The sequence below is a fragment of the Miniopterus schreibersii genome (assembly GCF_964146895.1).
Source record: "Miniopterus schreibersii genome assembly, chromosome: 3".
Lineage (NCBI taxonomy): Eukaryota > Metazoa > Chordata > Mammalia > Chiroptera > Miniopteridae > Miniopterus > Miniopterus schreibersii.
Window position 1 is genome coordinate 69,871,510 of NC_138103.1, and position 21,338 is coordinate 69,892,847.

Consider the following 21,338-nt stretch of genomic DNA (forward strand, 5'->3'; position numbering starts at 1 on the left):
CAACTTCTTTTAAAAGATCGCTGGAAAAATACAGGATGGCAGAGTACCTCGGGCTCACAGAGCCTAGATAACCAGAGTGTTGAGGGGCCTAGAGCAAGATGAATAAACAGCCTTAACAGTCCCCTGAAACAACTCGGGGCCAGGCGCCTTCCATCTTCGTCCCTCTGTTCAAGTCAAATCCTAGAGTCAACCTGGCCAAGGCTCCGGGAGGTATCCAGCTCTTTGCTGGGGACCAGGGCCTTTGCCTGATGCTCACCCAGACTACACAGAACAGGAGAGCTACAGAAAATAAAATCGCCCTCGCACTATGGTAAACTCCTCAAGTCAATTAAATGGCTCTCTACAATGCTAACACATAATATGGTTGATATACTGAAATCTCTATTAAGTTTCAAAGCAGGCAGGAGGCCTCTAGAAGCTGAAAAGGTTTCCCTTTAAAACCTCCAGAAGGAACTCAGCCCTGCCAACTGAAAACATTCCACGTGTTCTTGATTACCTCCAACATCCTTCTAAAAATGCAACTTACCTCGAAATTGAGATCACCTATCTGCACACAACTCAAAAAACTAATGCACAAATGCAGCCTATATTGAACACCACACACAAATGTTTAAAATACAAATTTTATTAGGAAAGCATTTGATAATTATATTAGATCATATAATCAATCAATTTTAAAATGATGTGACCTGAGAATATCAATTAAAATATGGATATATGGATTTTTTTCATTGATTCAACAAATATCTGAGCACCTGCAAGTGCCAAGCATTGGAGATACAGTCTAAACAAGTAAATCCTTGCTCTCATAGAGCTCACATTCTAGCAGGAGGGCAATATTAGAAAACTGTTTATACTCCTTATAGAAGAAGTGACCGAGGGAGTAATGGTGCTGTACAAGGGCACACTGTAGGTAACTAACTCAGCCCCAGGAAGTCAGGGACAAAAAGATGTGTTTAAGAAGAGACAGTGGAACAGTTCAGGCAGAGGGAAATTTGTAGACCCTGAAGTGGGAGACTTCGTAGGTTCAAGGGACTAGAAGTCAGGGTGGCTGAAGCACCAAGGGTGAAAAGAGGAGTCTAGATGAAGAAGGGATGACCATGGAGGGCATTAGTGGTCTGGCAGTTCTACAGAAAATCAGTGAAAGATTTGAGTAAGGGAGTGGCACAACCAGATGTGCATTTAGAATGGCCATCCTAATTCCACAGTGATGGCGATTAGACCAGGTGAGACTGGATGCAGCAAGACCACTCCTAATGCCTGTGGTAGTGAAAGACAAAAATAACTAGGGGAATTCAAGTGATAGAGGTAAAATCAATAGAACTTGTTGACTGAGTCTTACAGTTCTTGTAAGACAATCAGTGCAGATATCCAGTCTATCTGGCAGGTCTGAAGATCATGGAAGAGATGTGTTAGGAACTGTCAACACAGGAATCATCCTCATTTAGATGGCAACTGAAGCCATAGGGCTGAAATGGCCAGAAAGATTAAATCAAGCCACAAAAGTACATACATTTAAGAATAAGGAGGTGTGCCCGGGGTGGGGGGGAGGTGGTGTGGAGTTAGTGTTTAACTACAGAGTGTCAGTTTGGGATGATGAGACATTCTGGAGATGGATGGTGGTGACGATTGCACAACAGTTTGAATGGACTTAATGTCATAGAGCTGTACATTTAAAAATGGTTAAAATGGTAAAATGTTATGTATCTTTACCACAATTTTAAAAAAGAATGAGGAGATATTTTATATTATTTGTATCTTTTAGAAAAAGACCGTATTCATGTATTACTAATGAAAAATCAGGATAAATGGTGAAGAGGGCAGGGATCAGCAGAGGAAGAGAGGCCTGCAAAGGAAACTGAACAGAACAGAGTGGCCAAAGAGGCTGGTGGGAAACCTAAAGTATCACGGAATGGGAGCTAAGGAATGTGTTTCTAGGAGGGAGCGTTCAACTGACCTGAATGCTGCAGACAATTAAATCGGATGAAGTCAGAAAAGAACCCACTGGTTCCAGAGACCCGGAGGTCAACAGTGACCCTGCAGAGGGCTGCTGGCAATGGAAGCCAGTGAGGGGTAGGTAAGGAGAGAATGGGTAGGAAATAAAGCCCCGAGTGCACACAGCAAGAAGTCTATTATGGGCAGAAACAGGATGATGGCTGGAGGAAAACAGATGCTTTTAAAAAATATATGTGTTATAATACCGTGCATAATCACCAAAGCATCATTTCACTGGAAATCCAACTTTAATACTCTTGATAATATCTGGAATTTATAGGTTACAGAACTTTTCATACTACATGTGGGTTAGTAAGGATAACTGTAAGTTACTCTCTTCATTTTAAGGGTGGAAAAGCTGAGCCACAGAAAAATCTAAGAAAATTTACAAGGAATTGAGGTTCATGAAATAAATATCTTCATTGATTTTTTAAGGGAGAAAAGTACAATGCACTGTGCTAAGAAAATTTTACTGTTTAACAGTTGAAATTTGAAAAAGTCCATAATGTTAAGGCTACTAATGTATTAATTTCTAGTACATGTCCAATGAAAGATGCTTTATATTCCAGTTATATCCTAAAGATGCCAAAGTCGGTCTTCTGGATTGGCGCATTGAGGGCTGCACTGATACTGAGACCCAGGACCAGCCTGGTGTCCACTGGATCAATAATCCCATCATCCCACAGCCTGATAAAAGAACAGAATATGAGTTATTAGGAACCCACCACCAAACTACCATTTATACATACCCTGCCAAGAAACACTGAGGTTCATGTTCAGGTAATGTGTAGATCTACTGATTAGCTTCTGTGCACTGTAATCTCACAACTGAAACCATGTTCGAGAGAGGGGAGAAAGGGGGAAAAGTAAATGAAATGACATTCAGGCTACCACAGAATGTCAAATCAAGCTATGGCCTTAGGAACAGCTTGCTACAAGAAATCACAAAATAATCCCATTTAAAAATATTTTTACTTATTTCACGAAAAACTTTTCCTGTCCTTCTGCAACATACAAATCAAGTAGATGTATTCCTGTTATTAATATGAAGAGCCATATAAACCCAGGTAACAGTCTCAAACCAAAGTCTCTACTAGAAAAGATGTATCCCTGAAAACTCTCTCATCTCTTAAGAAACTATGAAAATTATTGAATGACTTCAATACATTTTATTAATAAAATAATATCTTCCTATGTAGTTCTTTATTTTTTGAAATACAATAGGAAATACAACAGGAAAACACAACAGCTTTAAACTGCTTTCAGAAGAACTTTTAAGTAGAAATTTTAGTTTGCTTTTCATTGACAACCTCACATTTATAAAGAAAAATGGATGAGAAATATTGCTTTTTTAAAGGGCATTGGTAGGTGGCACTTTTGTTTTCTTTAAACAAACTGCCTTCAGTACTTGGACATAGCATCAATTATTAAACCACACTTACATCGACAGACCATGAATCAAATCTCTGCTCATAAAACATTCATAATAGGGACCCTGCAGTATGAGCTGCCAATAAGAAAAGGCCACTCATGTAATTTGTAACCAGGTCAACTGATTACACTCCTTTCTGAAGCCAACAGCTGAGTAATACAACAAACATGATGATGCCGGGGGAGGGAGCAGGCTGCTTCATCATGGCCATTAAAAAGACTGCTAAGAGGCCTTAACCAAATACCTACAAAGTTTGATTATAAAAACAGGGGGGCAGAATAAAACTGACATGCTGCCAACATCAGTATGTAAGGATTAAGAAAAACATAGGAGGTTAGAGTGGCAAATGATGACAGCTCTCTTGGAAAAGACAGATTGAGCCATGTGAAAGCCTAAACAGACCCCAGAATTTTACTGTTAAGAGGAGATTTATTAAACCCAAAGAAGGTGCCATATCCTGGCCTGAGAACCCTTCCATCTTTCAAAGTTGCTGCCTCCAAGCCAACAAGTGTTTCAACACTCGTTGAAGGGTTAAGCATCTACAAAGTAAGAGAAAAACCTCACTTCTCTCAATATTTATTTCCAAAGATAACTCTACCCGGCTGTTTGCTTTCTTGCCTTGAATATAATCCATTAAAATAATAATATAAGTATGAAAATAATAAAGGATTGAGTCTTTCTCAAAAGATGGGTTTAGCCAGGGCTGAAAAACAAATTCATGGCTCACACAAAATATGCTATTTTTTGAAGTTTAAAGTTTCAACTGTCCTTGTGAATTTCAGTCAAAATCTTATATTAAAAAAAAAAGTAAGTGTGCTTACAATATATATTTTTCTCTTAAACATTTTATATGGTTTTATATTTCCTCTTTTCTTCTACTGGTAGTATAAAAAGATGTTTATTTCTGAAATCAAAGACTATAAAATGCTTTGTTCTTAATTCAATGAATCAATGACCTACCCCAACAAAATATACCTATAAAATTACTTATTAAAGTAGATGTTAACAAAAAGAGAAAAAGGCTTTTTTAAACATCCCAAATGGCATTATTAGAATTCTGATACTAACGATGCTCTGGACAATAAGCATGTCCAGTCTTTTTTTTTTTTGTCTTTTTTTTTTTAATAGGTTGGTTGTTCCAGTTTGGCTCAAGTTATTATTATTATTTTTTTTAATATATCTTTATTGATTTCAGAGAGAGGGAAGGAGAGGGAGAGAGAGAGATAGAAACATCAATGATGAGAGAGTCATTGATCGGCTGCCTTGAGCCCGCAACCCGGGCATGTGCCCTGACCGGGAATCGAACCCCGATCGCCTGGATCCTAGGTCAATGCTCAACCGCTGAGCCACGCCTGGCCGGGCAGCATGTCCAGTCTTTGTGTGCCCAGCGCTGGAAGCAGTGCCACCCACAGAAGATGTGTTCACATGATTGAAATGGATTCTAACTTTTTATTTTCTTCTCTCCCTCCTCCCCAGTAAATGGCATAAATCAAAGCATAGCCTAATTTTAAAAGACGCAAGTTGTCATTTTCTTTTTTCCCATCTGCCCAAGGGATGAAATGAACCCATGAAGCTTATTCTTCAGAAAGCAAAACACTGAAGTTGTTGGAAAAAAGAGGCCTTGGAGCGCATGCCCTCAAGTCTCCAGCGGGACAGGCCGTGGTAATTTATTACCTTATTGAGGGTATCGGAAACAAACAGAGCCAAGAGCTGCACGTGTATACGAGGAAATTACGTGGTGTGGACATATGGACCCTGGCTGTGACTAAGCACCTCCTGAATGCACGAGCACATCTGTTAACAGTGCCAAAGAGCGTCCAACCAACCCACGCTTAAAGTGGGGTCAAAAGGAAACAAACAAAGGGAGAAAGGGAGGGGATGACAGGAATCCACCGGTTTAAGCAAAAATTGAAACAGAACTAATTCCTGAAAGTTACATAGCCAGGATCACGACTCTTAACTTCCTTGCCCCTGTGAGGCCCACCTGTGGCCGCAGTGCCCCTCTAAGGCCTCAGACACCCCACAGAGAAATGGGGTAAAGGAGGAGGGTGAAGGGTGGCAGAATCAGCCCCACGGTGATGGATCCGCAGCCCAGCCTGGGAGGAGCAGCAGGCGTTCCCATTATAGGGACAACAGGACAAAGCTGTGTTCAAACATTACTTTTTGGTTCTCACGGAGGCTGGGCCACCCTGACTGCCAGGTCTCTGTGTAGCTGCTGCCCCGATTGCCAACATGCACCCAGCAAGGAGTGAGTTATCCTCGGGTTCCCACCTTGCACTGGAATAGTAAGGGTTTCCTTCCTCTTCGAATCTCTTAATGATGGGCTCTTTTAAAGCTGCTTCCTCGGCGCTGGAGAACTGAAAGAAAAGGGGCCAGGAATGAGTCCACTGCAGTGGAACAACAGATCCACCCGAGAGAACCTCAAGAAAAAAGGGGCAGAGATGTCATGACTAATGCTACAACCAACATCTGCACAGCGAGGTAGAGATTACAAGTGATGCTTTCACATACACAATCTCACCTGAGACGTGACCATCAAATCCGTGCACCACTACATCTCCCTCAGCGCAGACGACAGCCTGGGCTGTGTGATGTACGGTCAAAACCAGGGCATCCCGCATCCCAGCCCAGTACAACAATGCAAGTGAATTCTATAAAAGGGCTACATGACATTTAGCAGCTTCTGTTTAAGAAAGTGGAGAAGCAGGGGGTTTTCTTTCAAAACAGCCAAAATTTTAAACATTTTAAAGCTTAAAGAGAAAAAATATCAACTGCACCTTGAATAATCTCTTCAATTTCCCAGACAGCTGAGAGGTTATTTCCCTAATTAAATGTAATGGCTTGCCCCATCAGTATTGCCAGAAACAAGTGATAATTAATTCAGATGTAAAAATCTTTATGCAAATTAATTTTGAAATCCTGAAAAGTATTTTCAACTTAAAAAATATTCCACACCAAAAACAAATGACTTATTTCAAATAAGTCCAACCTTCTGTTACTATTTTCATAGTTTAGTATCATCTATAGGTAAAGAATTCAAAGGAAGAACCACTGAAATCCTGTACTTCCATATATAAAAACAGATGAATTCATACATCCGTATATCCAATTAATCAAAGAATAACTATTTAATAAGAGATCACCATGTTGGGCTAGAGTTCAAGACATGTCTTCAAAATATCAGGTAGAATTTCATACTCCCCCTCCACTGCCCCTCTACACACACACACGCATGTAAAGCTTTCCTTTTGCTTGGACACTGGTTAACACTACAGTGAATCTGAAACCTCAGTTTTGGTCTTCAAAGTTCCTGCTGTTAGGAAAACACAGCTGAGGATGTGAGGCTGGGTGGGATGTATTCAGGGAGGCAGGAACCACCCTCTGGCTTTTTATTACCCCACTCCATGAACTGGGCAGTTGACCAGGTAGATGCTTGCTAAATGGCAGGACTGAGAGCCTGAAGGCAGGGCCTCCTTCATATTATGCCTTCTTATGAAAACAGTGCACCTACCAATTTCAAGAACATGCAATCATTTTTAAGGCTGGGTGCTTACATAAAACATTTAAAAGCTATAACTAATAAAAATTAATGCAAAAGTTCAGAAGATTCTCTAACAGACACACAAAGGCATTCATTTTAAAAGCAGCCACTTGCTGATCTACCTTCCATCAAGCTTCCAGCACCCTTTCCATTTTGCTTCATTTCTACTTTCACAGTATAATAATGTTAATCAATTCTCATTATATGACTGAACCCTCCCACTCAAGGCATCCTTAACAACAACCTAAAAGTAAAATAGAAAAAAAGAAAATTCTGCTGCTTTGGGTCATAAAATCAAAGACGTAAACCAGATTTATTCAAAGCTCACTAACTGTGAATGACTGAGAATCAACATCTTTATGTTTCAGGCACTCACAGGAAGTTTCTGGAAGTGTTGTCTTGGGATTCTGAAAAAATCTGTACATTACCACAAAAAGGTACATCAAATGGTGCTAAAAAGAGAGAATGCCTAAGTCTAAATTCCTGAAACAACTCTGAGGTGGGCATCTTCTAAAAAGCCAGGCCCTGCAGGCAGGACCCCGAACCCCTGACCCCTGACCATGGAGGGATTCTGGCTGCACTACTCCTGGCTGCAGGGTGTTCCCTGGTGAAAGCCAAACCTGGAGACGAGAAGAAAAGGCACTTACCTGTTTCCCTTCCCGCATTCTCTGGTCCTTTGTTATCGTCGCCAACACAGTGGCTGCCTGCTCTCCTCCCATCACTGAGACACGAGCATTTGGCCACAAGTAAAGGAATCTTGGGCTATGAGGGGAAGAATGGTCAAATTACCTCGCTGGACAACACAAATGATCAGAGGCCCAAGTTCACCTTTTAAACTAATGGTTCTTCACTATAGCTGCACATCAAATTCATCTGGGAATTTAAAAAGATACCAATACCTGGAACCCACCCTCATCTCCAAAGGTGGGGCCTAAGAATGGTTAGAAATGTTATGTTCTCTAGGTGATTCTGATGTCTGTTTTCATACACTGTATTTTTACATTTCATGAAAATTTATTGGGTATAAAAGTATTCAAAATATCCTCTTATTATCTGTGGTCATGTCCTGTTTTCTAGTCTAGATATTGGTTACTTGTATAATCTCCCTTTATCTTTTAGTTTTACCAGGGGATTATCAAGTTTGTTAACCTTTCAAAGAAAGCAACTTTGGGCTTTCCTGATTTCTTCTGTCTTATGTTTGTTCTTTACTACATCCTGTTGTCTATTTTTCTTGTGTTCAAAATGCTGTTGTTTTTTGAACTTCCTGAGCCAGCTACTTAGCTCATTGACTTTTTCAGCCTTACTGTTTTTCCATGATATGTATTTACATCTATACACCTTTCTCAAAGCAAGACTTTCACCACATAACACTAGTTATGACATGTACTATTTTCATTATCAGTCATTTCAAGATATTTCCTGATCCCCCTTGTGGATTTCTTCCCAGTAGTACCTTTAGCATTAAATTTCATTTCACCACCACCCCAATTATACAAATTATGGTATTAATTGTTCAAGATTTGTGAATGCCATTCTATATTTCAAATAAACCTGACAATTTATAATTATACATGAAGTATAAATCTTTCATGTATATACGAAAATCATGACAGACACCTACCTATATGCTCTGCCACACATCCCGTAGTTTCCAGCCCCGTAGGATCCCCCAATGATGACAGTTATCTTAGGCACATTGGCACAGGATACAGCAGTTACCATCTTGGCACCGTCCTTGGCAATTCCTTCAGCTTCATAGTCTTTACCAACCATAAATCCTGAAAGAAAAAACAGAAAGAGAGCCTCTGAGTGATGGGATTAATGTTCAGAAATCAATCCCACCAAGGTATTAGAAAGCTATCTTATCAAATTACATTTTCCTACAGGCCTCTCACCCTAACAAAATACTTACATGTGAAATGTGCCCCCCAAAAGGTTTGCTTTCAGAGATAAAACAGCCCTGGCTGGTGTTGCTCAGTGGTTAGAGCGTCAACCCGCACACCAAAGGGTCACGGGTTCAATTTCCGGTCAAGGGCAAGTGCCTGGGTTGCAGGTTCAGTCCCCAGCCCCGCAGGCGCGTGCGGGAGGCACCCAATTGAAATTAGTGTGTCTTTCTCCCCCTCCCCTCCTCCCCTCTTCCATTCTCTGAAAAAAAAAAAAATCAATGAAAAAAATATCCTCAGATGAGGATTAACAACAACAAAAAGATAAAATAAAATTTTCTCTAATCACTTTTTAAATTTCCTTAAAACGGTTCACCTGGATACACATAGAGATCTTCAAACAAGGTAAGGATGCAATTTATCTTCAAGAAATTACCTCAAACAGTAGCCTGGGATGAAAGGTGACAAGGGAAGCTAAGGAGAAAGTGCTGGGGCAGCTGAGCTGCGAGGGCTTCGGCACCCACCGACCTGGTTTAAAAACAGAGTGTTCCTTCTGAAGGGCTGCTTAAACTTCGATGAAATAAACATTAATGTTTCATAGAGACGCTAAGCGTCCCTGTCAGAGACTCAACAGCAAGGCAGAAGAATCTGTCATCATAATTATGGGATCCTTCTACTTCTTCCAGCTCCCATCTCCAAGGAAGCTGGTCTGCAGCTGCACTGGGCCTTCCAGGCTTTGGGCTCCTTCCTCTTCACCGAACAAACACCAAGTCAGCTTTCCGTCCCCCTCCCCACTTGCAGACTCACAGCCTACCTGTCACTGTTCTTGCTTTGCAAATCTCCAGCATCGGATCAGCCAAGTCCGTTCAACCAGTGTTGCAGAGCACCTGTACCCGCTACGGATACAAAGGTAGCGACAGGACAGCCCGTCTCACCAGGTACCATCTGCTTCCTCCAGCTACCCCTGAGCTTGCCAGGCCCTAGGAATACCTCAGAGCTCCTTTAGCTACCTTATCTTGACTCCCTATAATGTTCCCACAATATCTACCTCAAATATGGACCCTCTTCAAGCTCTCACCGCCCCCCAACAACCACCCCACTGCCCCTCTAGTTCCTGTAGAACATTCTGCCTTCAAAAAAAAGACTGACGCCATCTCACATGGCTGTCTCCAATCCTTCTCCTTCCCATCCTAAAAAACAACATAATCATACTCCATTTCTTCCTTAACTTTCATCTCTGTGGAAGAAATCAGAGCTACTCACAGATTGTCCCTGAGCCCTCTTCTCGCTTCAGAGTGTTCTTATCTATTCCCATAGCTTTAAATACCATCTCCATAGTCTAACGATACCTACACTTTCACCTCCAGCTAACACATCTCTTCTGTGCTCAAGATTTTTCAACTGCTTACTATATGTTTCCAAATGGATGTCACACAGGTCCCTCAAACGCAATGTTGCAAAACTAAACTCAACCTCTGCTCTCTGCCCCCAAGCCACCCAAAAAAAATACAACAAAGCAAAATTGCAGGAATCTTCCGAGCACACAGTTTAACTTACTGGTGGTTTATGAGTCGTGAATCCCTACAGAAACAAGGCCCTGCATGGGTGAAGCCTCAGAATACTTCCTATCTGCCCCATTTTCGAGGATTGCCACACAGGGTCCCCAGGCTTCCATCCGGATGTAACTCCTCTCCAACCTCATCTAGCCAAGTATCTTAAAGTTAAGATGAAGATGTTTTAGCAGTAGTAATATTTAAAACCCTCCTGACTGTCAAGAGCCAAACTCCTTCTCATGAAGGTTTGCCGGATCCCAGCAACTGATTAAGAGCCTCTCCTTCCTTCAAACCTGAGATAACCATGGATGACATAGAAGACTGGGGAAAAAAGACGTTTTCAGCTAACCTACACATCTGAATGTCTCCTATATGTCAGACGCCATGCAATATACAAAAAAGTATAAATGGGAGAATCATGGAATTCCAGGAAAAAGAACTCTAGAACCATAAAAATCATTTCATCCACCATGTTAAGATCATCTATGGAACATGAAATCCAGAGAGTTCACATTGATCATACCATTCTTTGCAGTCAAAACTCAAACCGCAGGGAAGTAATGTACAGCACAGGGAACACAGTAATAACATCACAGTAACGATGCACAGTGAAGAAGGCTACTACACTTACTATGGTGATCACTTACGAGATGCTGGACAGTGCAGCTCTAGAATAAAGCAGCCAGACTGAACACTCTATTTTCTTACCAGTAATGTTTTGCAGAAACAGCAGAGGGATTTTCCTTTGGCAGCATAACTGGATGAAGTGAGCCCCCTATAAGCAAATAAGATGAAAACCTTTTCAAAGATTTGCGATCACCATGCATCCACAACTATACACGTGGGCCAGAGAAAAGAAAGAACACCCTCGCCTGGCTTGTCTGACTTTATAGTGACAGTAACAACACTACTAAAGTGCGGACCCACTCGCACTGGGTCACGTGGCTGTGGTGTTGCTGCACTTGCTTTGCAGTCTCCTGTGTGATCATGGGCACACGGCTATGGGGCAACTGCTGTGTCAGGAACAAAGTTAATCACTAATATTTTGAAGAGCAAGTGAAACTTAAGTCACAGAGAAAAAAGGATAGATTGTCAGTGAGAATTGCTGAGCTTCATTTAAAAAAGATAGAATATAAACCCTTCGAGAAAATCTATGATGGTATTTACATTTTGATGATCATCTGCAATTCTTTCATGAACAAAGATTATAGTAAAATACATCTCTCTTTCCAACATACCCCAAATAAATGGGATTTTAGATGAGTGTTAGAGGCATTCTAACCTTGAGTTTAGGAAACTGTTTAATGACACAAAAATATAACTATTCCTTTCCCTATCTTCTAAAAATTATGTAAGGTCCCTCCTATAAACCACTTCCTTTACATTTTACTCTCTATTCGCAGATCCCCTTAACTCTGCTGGAGATGCCGGGGTGAGTACAAATCCTCAGAGCAATTGCTCGGCCTCAGTAAAAGGATGAGAAAACCACAGGCTTGGGGCTCACTTCCAAAAGCCATGTGTCGGGCTGAGGCCGAACGTAGCTCCTCCCAGCTTATCTGCGCCAAGCCACTAATAAAACGAGGTAGAGTTTGCTGGTCTCAGTCTGACATTTCCTCCATTGAAATTAACGCATTATATATTCATTAAAAGTCATCAGTTCAGGAATATTTGATATTTTAGGAAACACTATATATACTATTAAATGAAAAGAAGCCATACCTCTATATACAGTAAATCCTCACTTAATGTTGTCATAGGTTCTTCAACTTTGAGTGAAATAACATAACAAAACCAATTTTACCATAGGCTAACTGATGTAGATAAGAGTTAGCTTCCTACAATAGCTCATTAATGTTACAGTGAAATTAGATTTTTCAAGGGCCTACTGCATGTGGCAATACCAACTTTATTTTTAAAAGGGTGATAGAGGTATGTGGATTGTTTGGAGCTAAGGGCAGTTTTAGCTTCAGGCTCAAGAGAAGCTCCTGCCCCTCACTTTATTTATTTTTATTTTAAAATACGTTTTTATTGATTTTTAGAAAGAGGACAGAGAGGGAGAGAGAAAGAGAGAAACATCAATGTGAGAGAGAAACATCAATCGATTGCCTCTCAGTTGCCTCCCATATGCACCCCACTGGGGATGGAACCCACAACCTGGGTATGTGCCCTGACCCTGACCAGGAATGGAACCAGTGACCTTTTGGTGCATAGGATGACACTCAACCAACTGAACCACTGCCCCTCTATTTAACTACCTATGACTGGAACTGAGCCTTGCCCATAATAAGAGATTATCAGTGATAATCTCTTTTGACCCAGCTATATGGCAGAGAAAATTTCTACTTACTAAACATCTATTCTTCTTGTCCTGCAATGACCCTTTGAAGGCCCCCAGGTGCATTACTGAATCCCTAGCTCAGAGTGTCTTATATACCTCAATCCCCCTTTCTATCTCTGAACCTCTCCTGTGTGGGGGGTCTCTGACTCTCAAGTATGTGAGGTTCCCACACTTAGGTATGTGTTAAATTTGGTTATTTTCTCTTGCTAAAAAATGGGGGATAGAAAAAACTAAGGAATCATAATAATATGTTACTCAAGGTTATTTCTAGTATGTGTAGGTGATTTTTTTTTCCTTGCTTTTACTTTCTTGTTTTTGTCTTATAATTGCAGTGGGGAGAACAATAATAACAGCAGAATATAGAAACTGACTTTACTGATAAAACATTCCACCAAAAACAAATTCTTCCTCAATTAAAGTCTGGAAGAGCCTAGCTGCCTGTTACCTGCATCAATATGAGACCATCAACCTTGCTATTTACTCTATAATTTGAAGTAAAAAAACAAGGCTAGAAATTTTTTTCCCTAACATTTTATCAAGTAAGTACATTAATGACATTTATTCAAGTTTAGGTAAGTCTGAGACAACGACATGAAGTTGAACACTAAGCCAAAAGACATTCACGAACTTCCTCTTTTAAAACCAGCATTTCAGTAATGAGACCCACTACCTTCCCTTTTCCAAAGAGTGAAGAGTGTCAAGTTAAACTGATGAGGGACTAGAAGAAGGTAAACATCACACTGAGACCCACCTGGAAAGTATCTCTGAGTCCTGCACTGTGCTAAGCACTAGAGTGAAACACTCAAGACAAGGATCCTACCTTCTTAGAATATATGCATGTCATAATTCAAGTTCTTATAAGAACTTAACAAAACATTTTTGTTTAACTTTTAGTAGTGCTCAAGACAGTTCATCATGCTACTGTAGACCTCCACAAAAACTTTCAAACACTAACCCACACACACATACATGCTCACATGCATACACGCAGTATTCTTTTTGCCAAGGCATCCGGTTAAATCTTTTAAAGCTTTTATGCAATCACTTTTCATGCATTACTTGTCTTGAAAGTTCACTATGTTTAAAGAAGAAAATCTTGAAACATGTTTAACAGTACTTGCCTTTTTTGCAGAGTCAGAAAAGAGAACTCCATTATTTCCAATGATGCCAATTGGATATCCAAATATTCTAGCAAATCCTCAAAAGAAAATGGAAATAAAGATTTATGTAATTCAGAGGGCTTTTAATTCACACACAAAAAAACAGACATATTTAACATCCTTTCATTTCAAATCACACTTTAAAATGTAGAGATTTTTATCTATGGTAGAAAACAGCTCATGTCACATTTTATTTCTAAGGCACTGGAGTCTGGGTCTTTTGCTTTCCTGAAAGGGGTGAGTCACATGTAAAGTTGTCCCCTTTGACTGGTTGGCCTGGTTGGGCCGTAGCATCCATGTGAGTGCTCACTGTGCACCAGACCTGGGGGACATTCTGAAGTAGACCAAAGCAAAGACGGGGAGCCCTTTACAGGTCAACGTTCAAAGCTGTGGGCCAGTGTCAGGTGACAGCTTGCCTGAAAATGCCTGTGGTAATGATAGACCCTTGAAATAAAGGGGATACACTCAGCAAAGGCAATTTTAAAAAACAAACAAAACAGAAACACTGTCAAACCTGGTGGTAACCAAGTTTAAAGTAAGAAATTCAGGTAAGCATAGGAGAAAAATGAATCACTCCATTTTCACTTTCTCAGTCTGCATCTTTTTCTTTCTCCTTTCCATAAGTTTCGTTTACATCTCACCACCACTTCTACTAACATTCCAGACACCCACTCTCCACACACACGAAATAAAGGAGAAGAAAAAGAAGGGGAAAACATTATATTGTGAAGTAGACTCTTTAGATGACTTCAGGAGGTTAATTACTTTGTGAACCTGAACTGACTAGAGACCTTCCCGAGAGTAATCCCCAGCAAGCCTACTTACGACTACATACAGATGTCAACTACTTGGAACTCAGGAGCGAACAAGCTGTGCTGGCTGAAGTGGGCCAAAGACAGCACGCTACCAAAGTCCCCGGCTGGCTGTCTTCAGGCGCAAGCCCGACAGGCTGCCGTTAAGACACCCGCTGTGTGATGCCCGACACAAAGCAGGTGCTCAAAAAATTAAGGGGTAAGAGAGGCTGTCAACTATTGATAAGCAGAACAGTTAATTTTTAAAAATTCATTTTTGTTCTTTACTGTGACCTTGTCTTGATTTATTTATTTTTAATTATGTTTATTTAATGTGATAAAAATGAAACACTGATCTGATGGTCACCTGGATTTCTCTTGGTCTTTCAGGCCTAAAATCCCAGCCTGAATGCTGCACACCCTCCATGGCACTGCCACTTAGAGAGTCAAAGCAAAAAGGGGTGACTTCCCAACAGGCCTAGCAATCCACTTTGAGTCCTGCCTCGCCCACAAAAAGAGCTGGGAACCTCGCTCATCTCTCAGCAATAAGGTGCTACCCCCGAAGATATACTGCCCTCTTCACTATTTAGGCTTTTAACCCATCCTTAGCCCCGCCTGGGATCTCCAGGCACAGGGCCTGCTGAGTGGGGCACATGCCCCACTATAATAGGGACACCCCTGAAGGGAGTGCCTTCAGCAGCTTCCTATGGGCCAAACAGGAAAGCAAAATATCCAAGGAACTACTAGGGCCGACATATGGCAAGCGCAGTGGCAGGAGGAAACCCTTAGCTGCTGCCAGGAACTCCTACCTGATCCTTAGAAAATATCTGTTCTTCTTCCTCGCTCCCTCCCCCTAGGTAACCACCCCCCATGCTCCCTTACCCTTCCTCGAGCTCTCATGCTCCCCCACACCCTCTCATTCGTTTCTTCTCCTCCTCACTCCCCTTCTCTTCCCTCCCCCCAACTTTATTTGAATTCCAGTAGTCAAGAAGAGATGGAGGAAACTGGATCTAGCCACAGCATTGCAGGGGGCAAAGGTGCCACCAGTCTTTTAGCAAGTACAGGGCAAATACACAAAAACAGATGACGACAGCCCATCCATCTTGAGAAAGAAGCAGTTTGGACTTGTTTTACACTACCACACAATGAGGGTAACATCCTGAACTATCAAGTGACAAATCCTGTCTATATATCAAAGAAAAGCTCCTAATCACTTAAACACCTAAATACAAAAACATAAAGTCCACTCCCAGTGTGAACCCTTCTCTTGCTCATAAATCAAACCAGGAGAAAGTGTGCCGACTTATCCTTAAGCCTCAATGTGTATTTGCAACTTGGATTTTTGCAGCTGGTTGTTTTTTCTACTCTGAAATGTTGTCTTCAGACTAACTGCTACATTTTTGAGCTTTTATAAGACCAAACAAAATGCCCACATTTGTTTTGCCATTTGTCTAAGATAGATTATTACAGGTCTAGCATCTATGTTTCAAATACTTTTCTCCAAAGGCCTATAAACTAAACACTTCGGGTGAATGAATTAACTTTTACAAATATCCTTGTTTTGTTTTTTCAGATTTGGTATTCTGTCCTGTATTCTGGATCTAGTATTTACATAAATCAACATAATATCTACACAGAGGCTGTGAGAAGGTTTAACTCAGTCTACATTCTTCTGGGAAGTTTAAACATCATACAAAACTTCCCAGTTGAATTAGAAACCAAATAATAAAAAAAACTGTGCTGAGTCTGGCCAGTGTGGCTCAGTTGGTTGAGTGATATCGCATGTAGCAAGAGGTCGCCAGTTCAATTCCTGGTCGGGGCATATGCCTGGGTTGTGGGCTCAACCCCCAGTGGGGGTGTGTGCAGGAGACAGCCAATCGATGTTTCTCTCTCTCTCTCTCTCTCTCCCTTCCTCTCTCTTTTAAAAAATCGATAAAAACATTTTTTTTTTAAAAAAAAAAGAGTGCTGAAAATTTCAAAATAATTAGTTATCCAGAGAAACAAAATGAACTACAAATATTTCTGCTGATTTTATGGCTAATGCCATTAAGTCACAGATAAGGGCCTATCCCACAGCATCTTGACATCATTTAAAACTCTGGTTCCTTGAAGCCATTCAGCCACAAATGATCATTATAAAGCAACTCCCTTTGTTTTATTTTATTTTCTTTTTAATCCTCACCGAGGATATTTTTTCCATTGCTTTTCAGAGAGAGTGGAAGGGGGAGAGAGAGAAAAAGAGAAGGGGGAAGAAAGAGAGAGAGAGAAACATCAATGTGAGAGAGACTCATCGATTGGTCGCCTCCTGCTTGCACGCCGACTGGGACCAGGGATCGAGCCTGCAACCGAGGTACATGCCCTTGGCTGGAATCAAACCTGGGACACTTCAGTCCTCAGGCTGACGATCTAACCACTGAGCCAAACCGGCCAGGGCAAGTAGCTCCCTTTAAATACTGACTCACACATTTGTAACACTCTAAATAACAAAGCTCTTGCCAAGTGCATCAAAGCCTTGAGACAAGACATCACTTATTTTTGAAGCATCGGAAAATGTTCATATTCAATTCTTCATCTTTATACCTGTAACTAATGTGTCTCCATACAAGGCTTTGAACTCATTGAATCTGCTTCCATCCACGATTCTAGCAATGACCTAAGAGGAAAAATAACAATGTCCCTGAGAAATTGTATTATAAAAGAATTGTTGCATTAAAGTTATTTATAAGGAAAACAAATTCATAGTGAAGTTACTTTCACAAAATTGCACCCTACATAGAAAATCTTCTCACTAGAATTTCACTTTACCTGCATGAAGTCATTCTGGGCTCTGATTTTACACTTTACTATAAAAACAATAGCACCGCATTGCATACCAGACAAGCAGAGACTCCATGAGCTGGTTGCCAGACTCAATAAAAGCTTCAGAGGCTGTTCAAATGTACTGGCCTAGGGTCAGGGATTCAATCGGAAAGCAAGGTAGAGAGCTTAGAGTCAGAAGACCCAGGCTCCAACTTGAGGTATCACATATGATTTGTGTGTCCAGGAGTAAGTCATTTAACCCCTCTGAGTCTCAGTTCTCGCTTCTGCAAAGATGGGACAAAATTGTGAGATGTGATGACCTAGTAGTAAAGTAACCTAATAAAATAACACTGAGATGAAGAACTAGCTCTGACTCCCAGCTCTACCACTGAGAAATTAGAGTCACAGTCTGGTTACCTAAAATCCTCTAAGCCTCAGTTTCATCATCTGTTTTTAAAAAGATGAAACACTTAAAAAGTGATAACCACAGCACACTTCCTGGCTGTCATTAAAAGATAGCTATTATTATTAAGCCTTTGAAGGGGTTCAGAAGAGGCCCCACCAAGACGTGCTATCTTGGCATGTGGATTAGAGCTGAAGGTAATCGAGATCCTATGGGCTCATCAGAAACTTTTAAGTCTCCTTTAAAGAATTGAAATTAGGGGATTTGCCCATACTAAGAGTTATCAATAACCTATATATAAGGTAGGGTAAAATTCTAATTATTAAATATCTGCTCTTCTTAATGTCCTGCAAATGACTTTCCTCCCTTCTGAAGCCCCAAGGCACCTTCCATCACCCTTAGCTCAGAATGTCATATACTATACACTTCATTTTAACTTTCTGTCCCTGAACCTCTCATGTACGTGGGGTCTCTGACTCTCTCATGTATGTGAGGGTCCCATACATATATATGTAATTAAATTTCGCTGTTTTCTCTTGTTAATCTAATCTGTTTTGTGTATATTTAATCATTAGACCAGTTGAAAGAACCCTGCCAGGTAGAGGAAAGTTTCTTCCTCCTCCACACCTTCAACAAAAGTTCACTGATTCTGAATCTGATACACTTGAAGGATCACCATATATATATATATATATATATATATATACACACACACACACACACACACACACAATTAACCTAAGAGGAGTAGAAATTAATAAATAGTTCATGCTTGGCACTCATCAGGATTATTTCAAAAAGTTCCAAATACGAAGCATATTCCAAATTTCTTTAGAAACTATTTTAGATGATACACATCACTTTTCTACCTAGTTCAAACTTCCTTTTCCCTGTTTACCATACTTTTGCAAGATGAAAAAGCTGAAAAATGAGTGTTTCCCAATATCTTTCTTTCAAAAAAGTAAAAGCTTACTTTGAATTATTTTTTAGTTATTTTTCTGAAAGGTCCTGTTATATAATGGAAATATATGTTATCTGTTCTAAGTGGTATATGCCTCCAAAACTGTACCTTTTAAATACAATCAACAGCCTGGCCAGTGTTGCTCAGTGGTTGAGCATCGACCTAGGATCCAGGAGATCAAGGATTGATTCCCGGTCAGGGCACATGCCCGGGTTGTGGGCTCGATCCCCAGACGGGGGCGTGCAGGAGGCAGTTGATCAATGACTCTCTCATCATTGATGTTTCTGTCTCTCTCCCTTTCCCTTCCTCTCTCCGAAGTCAGTAAACATATATTAAAAAAAACACACACATTAAGCCAAAAGACGAAAATATTTGCTGCTTTCTCTGGATAGTAGAATTACAAGCAATTTTATGTTTTTCTTTATTTTCTACACTTTCCACAATTAATACAATAATAGTTTTACAGTCAAGGGGAAAAGTAACACAATATTAAGAGAGAGAATCTGGTATTAAAATAATTTTCTAGCTTAGAAAGTATTCTGCCAGATATGGATACTGAACCAAAAAAAAGACTACATGCTATATGCAAACACTAAAAATTGTCACTCTAGACTACACAAGACTATGCTGACAATCTGTAACCATAGCAACATCTTGACCTGTAATCAAAAGTCTAATCTTTGCTAATGTAATATTGATATAAAAGGGTATATTTTTTCTTTCAACAACTTACTGACATTTCATCCATTTCCTGAAACAAGAACACTGAAAAGAGATAGCTGAAAATGATGACGTTGCCCTACATCATTCCTAATGTCCACATTACGGAGTACTATTTATGAACAAACCAAGCTTCGTCATTGTGCAATGAAAACTTTCCGATAATTAAGATATTTCCCGCCCCCCTCTCTCTTTTAGTGTTTACTCTGTACCAATGAATCCTACACTATGGAAAGATCTTTCCCTTACATGTCTGTAACTCCTTAATGAGATCCAAAACAGTTCCTAGGCATGAACATTCTAAACAGGCTCCCGCTTTGAAGATGGATACACACATATGGAGAGACAGCAAGGCTGACAGCTCACAGCTCCCCTTTACATACCTCTCGGACATCAAAGCTCCTCTTAAGGTTAGTGCCAACTATTCCGTACAATTCATCAGCAGGAAATAAAGGGTCTTCAGAAGGCTCAATGGTAACCTGCAGAGAATAGAAAAATCCTATTAACCATTTTGAAAATATTATTTCAAGATGACATAAGCCAAAATGCTTTTTAGGAAAATAAAAGATATAAGAACATATCCAACTCACATCCAATTTTTTCTGATAATTGAGATTCCTCACAATCTTCCTAGTTAAGTGAAGGGCATGATGATCATCCAAAGCGTAGTAGTCAGAGACCCCAGACTTTCTACAGAGTAAAGCACACTAAAATAATCATATTAGAGAAAAGGAAAATACTTAAATATCTTACACCCCAAATATCTCTCTCATCTAAGAATGGAATCATTTTTACTTCCAAACCACTTTAATAAATGTCATTTAGTTTGATCTTCACAATGTCCCTGGCAAACACTGTCATACCCTGGTATTGTCCTTGTTTTACAAACAGGAAAAGCTGAGGTGCACATAAGAACCTGGGTAGACCACCAGCAGCTGCATGAGAATCCATGCCTTCTATTTCTCAGTCTTGACCTCCTTCAACTAGACCACGGGGTTTTGCTGATAAGGACTTCTATTTAATGGTCATCCCATGTGCCTCAAACAAAATTCTTTGTGATAAAGTCCAACCACAGATGGCATACTTTCATCATGCTGCTGGTAACAACAAAAAGTGCTTGCACCTAAGTGAGCTCCTAATGAAGATGCCAACTATGGTCTCTTGCTTCTGAAAGACTGCTGAGCTACCTTCCTACAAAGTTACACCTAAGAGCATGCTATTATAGGGAAACAAATACTCAAGTTTGAAGACACTGTCCCTCGGGTCATGGGTAAAAATGGGTATTGATAAAATGATTCTGTGGTAAGGGCCATAGAAGTTCAATTTCAAGTTCAGTGTCAATGAAATAGGGGCTTGCTCTGGCTATTAGATCTATTCTGATTAGATGGCTTGTTATTTCAGATGTAAATGTACTGTGACTTTCTAAATAAAGTATAAACAAAATGATAAAGTAGGGCAAAAGTATACACCTGAAAAAAATAGAATTTTGGTTCATTTTATGAGTAAGGACTAAGCTGCTGCAATGTAAATTTTGATGTCTTGTCTAGGGAAAAACCAAACCCCTGGGAGACATTTCTTAGAGCTGGGCTCTCTCAGTGGTTCTGTGTCATTCTCTGCCTCTGGACTGGGTGTCCCTGAAAAGAGCAGAGACAGCATTTACTCCTCATTATGGCCCTCCAATGCCTTTGCAATGTCCCACCCTTCCACCTCTTTAATTTAATACAGTAACTTACAACTGACCATACCTTTTAAATGCTTCATT

At 40.3% G+C, this 21,338-nt stretch overlaps 1 protein-coding gene across 1 annotated transcript in view; it reads right to left on the reverse strand.

Moving 5' to 3' along the window:
- Nucleotides 1-609: 609 nt before the first annotated feature.
- MCCC2 (methylcrotonyl-CoA carboxylase subunit 2) overlaps nucleotides 610-21,338 on the reverse strand; it is a 45,177-nt gene continuing 24,448 nt past the window's right edge. The window contains exons 9-17 of the mRNA XM_081133805.1: nucleotides 20,167-20,266; nucleotides 19,960-20,055; nucleotides 17,274-17,346; nucleotides 13,864-13,940; nucleotides 11,113-11,179; nucleotides 8,590-8,746; nucleotides 7,616-7,730; nucleotides 5,699-5,784; nucleotides 610-2,682 (exon numbers count right to left, since the gene is read on the reverse strand). Of these exons, the coding sequence (XP_080989931.1) occupies nucleotides 2,565-2,682; nucleotides 5,699-5,784; nucleotides 7,616-7,730; nucleotides 8,590-8,746; nucleotides 11,113-11,179; nucleotides 13,864-13,940; nucleotides 17,274-17,346; nucleotides 19,960-20,055; nucleotides 20,167-20,266 (889 nt within the window). The 3' untranslated portion in view covers nucleotides 610-2,564. The remainder of the gene's footprint in view (nucleotides 2,683-5,698; nucleotides 5,785-7,615; nucleotides 7,731-8,589; nucleotides 8,747-11,112; nucleotides 11,180-13,863; nucleotides 13,941-17,273; nucleotides 17,347-19,959; nucleotides 20,056-20,166; nucleotides 20,267-21,338) is intronic.